Source organism: Sinocyclocheilus anshuiensis, unplaced genomic scaffold (genome assembly GCF_001515605.1).
Source record: "Sinocyclocheilus anshuiensis isolate Anshui unplaced genomic scaffold, SAMN03320099.WGS_v1.1 scaffold257, whole genome shotgun sequence".
Lineage (NCBI taxonomy): Eukaryota > Metazoa > Chordata > Actinopteri > Cypriniformes > Cyprinidae > Sinocyclocheilus > Sinocyclocheilus anshuiensis.
In genome coordinates this window covers 2,367,404-2,378,479 of record NW_015539889.1, presented here as the reverse complement: position 1 = coordinate 2,378,479, position 11,076 = coordinate 2,367,404, and the positions used below count along the sequence as shown (strand labels likewise).

Below are 11,076 nucleotides of genomic sequence, written 5' to 3'. Positions count from 1 at the left end.
CCACATCATTCCTGTGTATAAACAGCTTTTCATCAATCAAGCATTCATTTTTGTTTTCTATATTTGAAGGACAGTTGTTCAGAACACACCCAGCCAGTAGTTCTCCATCTCACGCCCCTTTTTACAGGTCGACAACAACAGGAAAACCAAGAGTTAAATTCTCGAAATGCTGCGAGGTTCCATTGATCTAACAGTAAAGTTTTGACACTTGTCCATCTGGGCTTGAGTCTGTGAATAACGACACTCTTTTCCCTCCGCATATGTGAGGAAAAGCCTGGGCAGCGGGAGCGGAGACCAGGATACAAGCCACTATATGCTCAGGAACAAGTTAAGTACGACCTGTGAGGCAGAGACCTAAAATTGGACTTACATCCTCCATGTGCCTCACTTCCCTCTCACTTAGTTTTTCAACCAACGCCTACATTCATTTTTACAGTCAAGGATGTTTCTCTTGTTTTGGCAAAAATTACAGTCTTACTTGCATGAGTCATTAGGCATTTCTATGACTTTAAGCAATGTGCATTGATGAGGATATTTCAAATAAGTGGTGTGTCATGGTCTTAAATGATAATTGGTACAATGTGTCATGTCCATGAACATAGTAAACTCTCACTAATAATTCAACAAGAACCATGTGAGAAGTTTTATTCTATTAGACCTTAAAGGTGAAGTGTATAATTTATACACTACTAGTGGCAGCAAATGGAATTGCAATCTGTTTGTTTGAAAGGGACAGACATAATGTGGATTCAGTAACACTTTATAATAAGGTTATTTGTTAAAGTTAGTTAATGCATTAGGTACAATGAATGAACAATGGACAATACTTTTACAGCATTTATTATTTGTGGTTAAAGTTAAATTTTACATACAAATATATTTTAACATTTGTTGTGTATATATATAGATGATTATATTTTATATTTACATTTACATTATATTTATAAATTAACAGAAACCTAGAATAATAAATGATGTACAAATTGTTTTATTGTTGTTGTGATATTATTATTAGTTATATTTTCTTATTTTTATTTTTAAATAAATATAATTGTAGTAGTAATAATTATTTAATACAAAATTGTAATAAGAATAACATTTTATTCATATCCTTTTTATAGATTTGTTTATAGCTTTTGATTAATTATTTTTATAATTTTTTCTTAACAATTGATACATTCGTGTTTTAACTCAATTTTGCTAGATTTATGCTTAAAACAAGAAAAAACTATTTGGCAACGAAACTGGCATTAAACTTAGGATATATTCACAATGCCAAAGTCTTGTTTTAAGGATATTTAGATGTTTCTACAGGAGTGAAACCTGTTTGAAAACAGTCATGTTTGCAATTATATTTGGTGCCACTAGTGGACAAACCTTTATGTTCAATAGATATTTTTACTAAGGGCACTGTGAGATACGTCTTAAACACCTTTGTTTCCTCTTTGAGCATATGGGAAGATTTTTGGGACTTGCAGTGAGGTTCAAAACCAGTGCATGGACTGAAATTAGAGGCTTCATGCGCTCGCTTAATGTGGATCTCCTCGCTGCAGTATTCTTCCTGTCCTGAGGTTTACATGGTTTATTTTTCTCAGCATGACCCCCACAGTTACCCCAGCCCCTGTGTGTGTGGCAGAGTCGGGGCCAAGGGAGCCCAGGCGCCACACATTCGCGCTCAGCTCTCCTTCCCCTCTCTTCTCACTGGAACTGAGACCTCAGAAACACATGTCTCTGATCAAGTGCAGCCTGCGTCATTGGTTAGCAAACACGCAGCTCCAAGAAAACCAACAGAGAGCACATTCATCTTTAGCAACCCTGTGACTTAGTGAGTGTGTGATTCATTATTCTGTAATAAGGTCTCTCTGCTTCTCCAGCGGCCCTCTGGCAAACTCCGAAGCTCTTGGAGAGAGAGAGATGTGAGCCTTTGTTTGCATTTTGTTTAGCGGTTTTGTTTAGACGCTATTGTTCATGGGAGACCTTGGAGAAGTTGATGCAGAAGTGTCTCTGTCTGTAATTAAGCTTGTACTGTTTGTACTGGGGCACATCTGATGGACAGACATGATGATGAGGGTTATGTGAGGTGAATTTCGAGATAAAGATGTGTGATTCTCTCATGTGACAAGTCCTCCCCAAAGGACTTTCCCATGCCATTGATCCAGAAGCATGTTCTGAACATCTACCTGTCACCCTGAAATAAAGGAGCTACATCTAAAACATTTACCCTTGATTGCACAGATTGTGTCCAGAACCTGAAAAATGCAGTATATGGAAGTAGGAAGTCATCCAGGCACATCTGAATCCATTATTTGTAGATCTGTTCATTTAAATGCCTCCATCTGGTAAATTCTGAAGGTAGCACAGATGTGTCCTTCCAAGCTTATGAATTCTGCTCTTGAAGCTCGGCAGTCGGTTGAAAGAATAAAACAGTGTCCGGTGGAGCTTTTGAAAAGTTTGTTAATTTATGAATTTATAAATATTGAAAAATTGTAAATAAAATGTGCACTTTTTGAAGTGATGTTATAGATGTTAATTATAGTAAAACTAACTTTTTCAAGTAAAATATACACCACTTTTGTGAACAAAAATAATATACACTTTTTTTTATTTCTGTAGTATTTTATAAAATATAAAATATACACTATTTTGTAGTTATTTTTTTTATTACAATTATAAAAAAACTAATTTTTGTATTTATTTTTCAGAAAATTATAATAAAATGTACAGTTTTATTTTTGTAGTTATATTTCTGAAAATTACAATAAAATGTACACTTTATTTTTGTAGTAATTTTTCAAATATATATATAATATACACTATTTTTGTAGTGGTCTTTTAGGAATATATATATTTTTTTTACTTTTATTTTTGTCATGATTTTGTCTAAAAATTGTAATAAAGTATACTTTTATTTTGTAATCATTTTTCAGAGTCGTGCTATGTACCACGTCACGGTCCTCATACCACTGGTGGTACCACCATTTCAGAATCACTGTTCTAGGACATCAGATGTAACATTACGATGCCTTGGAAGGCGGTCCGTAACCGGTTTCCATCATACTTAATAAACAATGTCTCTTAATTCATTGACTGACTGGGCAACGAGCGCGTTTGGTTTCAGACACAGGATACATTACAGTGGTCTGGTGTACTAACAGCAGAGATGCTTGTAATGAACTTTAGAATACCTGTGGTGAGTAATGCGTGACTTTTTGCATTCAGCCAGTTTGACACAGACAGTATGGCGGCGTTGGAGCATTCCCTCAGGCGCTAGTTTGTCGTGGGTGCAGAACCGCTCGTGTTTATAAGAGGCTGACAGCTTCTTCCTGTATCCCAGGCCCTGAGCCCCAAGTCCTGGCCAAGGCCCTAGCAGCGCTCTCCCCCTGATTGAGTGGGAGAGCAGGCGTGGGAGGGAATCTTGAGGGGGGGATGGGGCCCTGCTGCAGCCGTACTGCAGTCACTGAACACTTGAGCCCACTTGTTCTCTCCCTGCAAAGTCAGGCCAATGTAAACTCCCATTTCCTGCCTGGGACTTTGGGTGTCTCTGAGGGAGAGAGATGATCCTCATGTGAAGTAAGGCAAAGACACATCATACTTGTGCTCAAATTTAGCCATCCAAAGTTAAGAAAGAGCGAAAGAAAGGGAGTATAAGAGACACACATGAGCCCTGAGAAAAGGGCTGGAATGTTAAGCACATGCTTTATGGCAGCAGCAGCAGCCACTTTTGGTAAATTACAGTGAACATTCTGGCACTTGGGAACTCGCAGTGGGGAAGGAGTTCTCCGATTTCAGAGCCAGACGTCTCATTATCCCTCAGGAACGACTATATGAGAGTGCATATTTAGTTTTCATTTCTTAGCACAGAATATGCACTAAAAATTGCTGCGGGTTGAATTACAGCAAACTCTCTGGCGGTGCATTGCTCTCTGGCGTGTTGGCTCACCATAAACTTTCCAGGATTGGAAATGTGCTTTTTTGCGTGAATAAGGTTTGATGAATGAGATATTCTAGCATGTGGACTTTTTACCTGCTGACAGAGCAGATTTGAGCTTTATCAGGAATTTCTTCTTCAAAGATTCTCACAGCAACTCTGATAACGTCATCTCATTAGTCTGCCTCTCCCTCCCCTCTGGGCTTGTTACAAATCTACCACATGTAACTGTTCTGCTTCCATTTTATACAGATGTTTTCCTGTCAGTTTTCCAGAGCATTTAGAGGATTGCGTCCTTCCACTGTTGCACTGCTCCTCAAGACAAATTGACCCCAATTGCATCACCAAAACGTAAAGCTTTCTTAAACAGTTCTTTCCAAACCAGCACCCCCCCCCCAAGGATTACACCTCACTGTCGTAAACTACATGTCAGCACCTGACACATGCATTCCAGAGATTGTGTTTGTCTGTGAGTGGTTGGGTGAGTAAATGGGAAGAATCTCCTCATTAACTCTTTCAGACGTTCGGATTTGGGACAGCACATGGAAGGACTTACCTCATGCTCCACATACACACCTACACTTACTATGAGAACTCACTCTTGCTCCTGACAGCAGCTGACTCACTGTCTGGATTCAACAGTTCAGTCTGATTAATGCAGACCTGCGTTTCCACTACTAGCATTTGAGGGGCTTGCAGTACAAGTGCTGTTTGAGGATCCATTTTAGCTTTTTGCATCTTCATTTTTACTGCGTGGACAACAGAGTATGGAAGCCTGTATCCACCTCAAGAGTAAAAAATGAAAAAGGTTGTTGTGAGATAAAGTTTAAACTATGAAATAAAGTCACAATTGCAAGATACAAAAACAAATCATGAGATACAAAGTCGCAAAAAAACACTGAGATATAGAGTTGCGATTGTGATGATAGAAAATTACATGGAGATTTAAAGTCACAATTACAATAAACAGTCACAATTACGAGATATGAAGTTGCGATTGTGAGATACAAAATCACATGGTGAGATTTAAAGTCAGAATTATGAGAAATAAATTTGCAATTGTGAGATGGTCACATGAGATAAAAAATCAAATTGAAAGATTCAGTTACATTTGCAAGAATCAATGTCGCAATTGTAAGATATGAAGTCACACAAGATACAAAATCACATTGTGTAATTCAAAGTGAAAAGAAAACTAAACGCAATTGTGAGACATGAAGTGAGATATAAAACTACATTGTGAGATAAAAAGTTGCAGTTTTGAGATATGAAGTCACAATGTGAGGTATAAAGTTGCAATTCTATAAAGTAAATCGTATTGTGAGATAAATAATTAAATTGTGTGATAAGTCGTGCGAGATTTAAAGTTGTAATTGTGAGACAAATCTGCATTTTGAAAAATTAAGCCCCATTGCGAGATAAAAGCTCACAATCGTGATACAAAAACAATGTGAGATTCAAAGTCATAATGTGACATATAAATTTGCAATTGTTAGATACGAAGTCCCATCGTGAGATATAAAGTTGCTTTTTATTATTATTATTATTATTCAAAGGTGGAAACAGGATTCCATAGCAGATATCAGATCCTAGTTCGGTATGATTATTGAGGCATTACAGTTACACAGGCCAGGTTTAGAGGTCAGCAGATAGACCTGCTTTAAATCAATGCAGCATACACACACAACTCTTCCAACGCTCAAAAGTTAGGCATTACATTTACACAGGCCAGGTTTTGAGGTCAGCAGATAGGAGCGCCTTACATCAGTGCAGCATACACACAACTCTTCCAACGCTCAGAAGCAAAGCTTCCAACATGAAAATATTTATGTAAGACATTCCATCAGTTTGCCTCGCAGCAATTCCTCCAGAGGCAAAGTTACAGTTTGAACGAACACAGAACGCTCAGATGACTAAAACACCATCAGGCCACAATGACATCTTTATGTCTTGTATATAAAAACAGAGCATACACATAAAGATCAACACACATCTGTATGCATAAGCAGACCGGGAGACCGTTCTGGATAAACCGTTTTGTTTGCAGAGAGTGAGCGAGAGTGTGTGCGTGCAGTATGACAGGTGTGTGGGGCAGGTGCATGCAGTTGTCCCTGTGCTGTCATAGTGCATTCACCTGCTCACCTGCCACCCAGCAAACATCAGTTACAAACCAGCGAGTCACTCCTATTCATGGGAAATGAAGCACCGCTCTTCCTAATAAAGCATTTCAACAGCTTCAAATAGTATGAGCCATCAGATTACACCGAAGTTGTGTCCCAAATGACGTACTATATACTATGCACTTATACTATGCACTATGTACTCAACCATCTAGTGTATAATTTTATATGGTTATTTTATCATCCAACATAGGAGTCTGATAGCCCCCCCAAGATGTAGATGAATTTGTTTCTTCATCCAAACAAATTTGGAGAAATTTAGCATTGCATCACTTGTTCACCAATGGTTCCTCTGCAGTGAATGGGTGCCGTCAGAATGAGAGTGCAAACAGCTGATAAAAACATCACCATAATCCACACGACTCCAATTCCTCAATGAACAATACATTCACAAGACATTAATTCATCAATTCATGAGACATTAATTCATCGACTGGAGGATTACTTGCAGATTATTGTGATGCTTTTATCAGCTATTTGCGCTCTCATTCTAACGGCACCCATTCACTGCAGAGGATCCATTTGGGAGTCTTTTCCCCCCATTTTTTCATAACTGTTCCAAATCCAAAATGAGTGAGCATGAATCAAAGCCTTTGTATAAACTTAAATTATTTTATTGGAAATTGATTTGGACAAATAAAAAGAGACATGAAATATGAAAAAAGGTATGCTAAAAAAAATTGCACTGAACTCATTCAATTTTAAGAAAACATTTCATTGACAAATTGTGACACCAATAAATTGTTACATATTATAGTCAATATGTCCACAAGAAAAGTGGACAGCATATGAAAAAACATTGTTGGCTATTTACTGAGAAAGTCCTTTTCTTCACATCAGATACAGAAGTGTTGCATGTCATCACTTGAAAAAACACTGAGGTACAAAAAAAACTACCAAAAGTAGAATGGCTTTGGTTTCAATGGTCCAATCATTCGTTTTAATAATGCAAAACGACAGGACTTCAATACTCTTTGGTAAACTGGAGTGCATTTTAAAACTCAGTCCCTGTACAACAAAAGGAAAAGTGATAAAGGAGAGTAAAAAAAAATTACATGGTGAAAAGAACAAACATTAGTAAAAACAAGTGATGGACCTTGTGCATGCAGGTTAAAACCCACTAAAACCAACTTTTAAAAAAACAACACTGTCAACTGTGGTCCATCACAACTCTCTCCTAGTGTGTTTCTAGAGAACTCGGTAGACGCCACCTGTTATCAGAGATGTGACGTTCAGGGCCAGGGCACCTGTTAGCACACTGCCTCCGCACCACAGAACAGCTGTCTGTCTGTGTGCTTATGTTTGCGCGCGCGTGTGTGTGTGTCATGCTGAGAGACATACCCTACATGTGAGCCCACCCCCAACCTGACAGCAGTTGTCCCTGGTTCAGGACTCCTAGCTGAACAGCTATTATACTTTAAACATTCATAATTCTTTAATTTGAAGTAATTTGGTTTGGAAAAAATCTGTGGCATTTGGAAATGTATTGACTGTGTTATGTTTAAGAAGTCCGCTGAAATGTCACGTCATCCTTCTCCTGTCGCATATTGCATCTGCGTGAGAGTGATGCACACGGTCATTATTATCTCACAAGGCACCGTGTCTGAATTAAAATAAAATGGCTCCCGCGGACCCGGCGTTCTCAGGCCATGGAGGGACAGCAGCCGGCCGCACTGTGTTTCTGCAGCAAGGACATGCGGCTGAAGGTGCGAGAACAGGTGCTGCACTGGTATTTCTTCACATCTGCGTGGGTCTGCAGGTGCGCGCGCAGGTTAGAACGGTCCGCGAAGGCACGGTTACAGTGTGGGCAGGAAAACGGACGCTCACCTGTGGGAAAAAGAGAGAGAGATTAAAACTACAGTTAAATGTATGCATTGTAATCATAAATGTACTTTCTAAAAGTAAATATTCTTGTAAAAAAAAAACAATACTAGCGCAATAGCTAACAGTCACATGGTAAACTGATTGAATCAATCACAAGTACACAAAATAAGTGGCTACTCAGCAAGGATGATAACAAGTGATCCCTAGCATTCTTGATCAACTTATCTCTGCTTATCTCTGCTCTCACACTAGTGATTGATAAGATTGTCCTATTGTGTCATTGTTGAGGTCAACACAATGAGTGATCAATGAAAAGCAATTCTATTGAGGGCAAGCTCACATGACTGAGAGAATCACTAAGCTAACGGTACTGCATTCATGAAATTATTGAGAAACATTTTAGAGACTTCATAAGGAAAATGTAAGATATTTACTTTGTGACACCTTAAAAAATTATTATAAAAAACATTTAAGAGAAAAAATTGTGGACCCCCTGAAATTCCAAAGCAAAAATAGAAGATATTTACTCTGATACATTTTTCTAAAAACTGAATTAATTAAAAAAAGGAAAATTCTAAAGGAAACTGGAAGACATTTACTCAGCTACATCTTTAAATAAAACAGCAAAAGAGAACAAAAAATCTTAAAATAATTTTTCCAACGCAAAAAATCTTTAAAAATAAATAAAGTTAAAAAAACTGCAATTTTCAAAGCAAAATGGAAGATATTTACTCTGCTATGATTTTTTTTAAATAAATAAAATTAAACTTTCAAACTTTTCATGCAAATCAGCATGAACCAAATTTGATGTTATTAACTGACGAAATAAGCCTTAAAGTGAGAAAACATTTTGTAAGTTTGAATTACCTGTATGCGTGCGAATGTGTCCTCTTAACAGCCAGGGTCGCGAGAAGGCCTTTCCACAGGTGGGACAGACGCATGGTAGTGTGTGTGAGCGGATGTGCATCTTCAGGGCACCGAGACTGTTGTATTCTTTGGGACAGTGCTTGCAGAAGAAGGCCGGTCGAGTGGCTGGGACAGTGGCCTCGCCCTTGTCCTCTCTCTGTCCTGCCCTGTTCTTGTTGCTGCGCCTCGGCCTGCTGGTCTGTTGGGGGTGGTAGGTGTCTGAGGAATCTGGGCTCGGTGGGTCAGACGTGCGTCCTTCATCTTCTTCCCCACTGCTGCTGCAGCTGACGCTAGACGGGGAGCTGAGGTCCAGCGGGCCCTGGCTAGTGGAAAGGGTGGATGGAGATGTGGGATCGTGTAGGGAAGGTAGCAAGCTGACGTCCCAAACCAGACCAGTGGTCAAGCAAGTTACTGGGAAGTCACTGGTGACTGCTGGAAGTTCTGCTAGTGGGTATCTGTCTGGCAAAGTATCTGATGGGTGAGAGAGAGAAAGAGAAAATTAATTCCTAATGTATTTACAGCCATTATAGACATGTGGCTATAGACTTGATAGTTTGCAATATAAGTGATTGCCAATGAAAAGCACAAGACACAAGTAGAAACTCGGAAAACACATGTGCATCTCACATGCATCCAGGTCGGTCCAATGAAGAAAAGGAGTGGTGTGCTTTTCTTATGTGTATATTATATATATATATATATATATATATATATATATATATATAATACGTCGCTGACTTTAAATATATATATACACATTATGTCCAATTTATCGAAGCTTGATGAAAACTCGAACAAATCTATTTTGAAGTTTTACTCTCGAAAAACAATTTACGTTTAGATCGATTCGATTTTTATAAAATAGACCAAAACTCACCGTTCTGACATTCCAACTCGCTGTAGTTTGGCCTCTTGCTGGTGAAATACTTTTTTACCAGGAAAGACCGAGGCATGCTGAACTCTGAAGTTTTAACAAATCCAGTCCAAGGGGTAAAATCTCGCTGAAATCGCTCCACTTCAGATAGTCCGTTAAATGTAGCGACCTCGCCGATCCGCAGTTCTCGTAACGTGAACACTGATCTGAACTGGACTACAATTAGTGAGTCTGTACTTATTTAAAATAGTCTGACAGAGTAAATGGGTATACGTCCATTTGGACCCGCCCAAAAGAACTGCCTACAGCCATCGCTGTCGTCAGTGTTTCATTTAATTACCCAGCACTTGACTGCTGCCTAGGTGTGAATGTTCCAAAGCACACTTCGCTTAATTCGTGCCCATCAAGATCATGTAAATCAGCCATTCTAAATTCATTGTTTACTTCGCGGCTCCAAACTAGTGTGTTAAAAGCCAGATCATTGTTCATTTGAATTAAAGCTTTTGTGAAGGAGCTGTTTGTCATTTCCAAAGTCTGCACAATTAAGGACAATCGAATTAGCGTGTGCAGCATAAATCTACACAAGTCGACTTCCTATCAAAACACATGCTGGATTTCGTTTGTGCAGATGCAGCGTTTAAGAATGAAATGTTCACTGTCATCAAGTTTTGTTTTAACGTCAAGGCCATTAAATATCATACAATAAAATGTATGGGCTCTGGATATGTTTTACTGCCTAATTTTGATATTTCTGACAAGTGCACTTTTCAACTGATGTGAAGACGAGCTTGGAATGAGTTTGGTGGGTGAAGTACAAGTTTGATTATGGCGCCACCTTGTGGTAATATTTATTTTTATTTTTCCGTTTGGTTGTGCAGTCGCTGTGTCACTGTTATGAAAGGTCAATTAAATAAATTTATGTCCACAATGTTTGATAAAGTGCACTAAGCTAAAAAAATCTGCTATTAAGTGTTTAGGAGGCAAGTCAAATTCCACTTAAAGTAACAACTTTTAACTTATTATTAGTAAAACTTTCCCAGGATTGAAAAATGTATTGTGTTGTTCGGTAATTTTAGGCTGAAAAAATAATTTTTTAAATTTTTTAAAATCGCTACGTCATCTGAATTGTACAAAACTCGGTGACTTTTATGGCAGTCGCTGTGCCCAAAAAAAAGTAATATCTGTCTTGTTCGCGGTCAAAAATGACCGCCATTGGAAATGAACAGTGTTGGGGGTAACGCATTACAAGTAACGCGAGTTACGTAATCAGATTACTTTTTTTCAAGTAACTAGTAAAGTAACGCATTACTTTTTAATTTACAAGAGAATATCCGAGTTACTTTTTCAAATAAGTAACGCAAGTT

At 38.3% G+C, this 11,076-nt stretch overlaps 1 protein-coding gene across 1 annotated transcript; it reads right to left on the bottom strand.

Annotated features, from left to right (window-relative positions):
- Positions 1–6,706: 6,706 nt before the first annotated feature.
- LOC107685690 (protein snail homolog Sna-like) lies at positions 6,707–10,008 on the bottom strand. The gene is made up of 3 exons (XM_016482375.1): positions 9,716–10,008; positions 8,800–9,309; positions 6,707–7,935 (listed from the first exon to the last, which is right to left on the bottom strand). Exons 1-3 carry the CDS (start codon positions 9,789–9,791, stop codon positions 7,751–7,753), a joined length of 771 nt encoding a protein of 256 aa, XP_016337861.1. The 5' UTR covers positions 9,792–10,008; the 3' UTR covers positions 6,707–7,750.
- Positions 10,009–11,076: the final 1,068 nt, after the last annotated feature.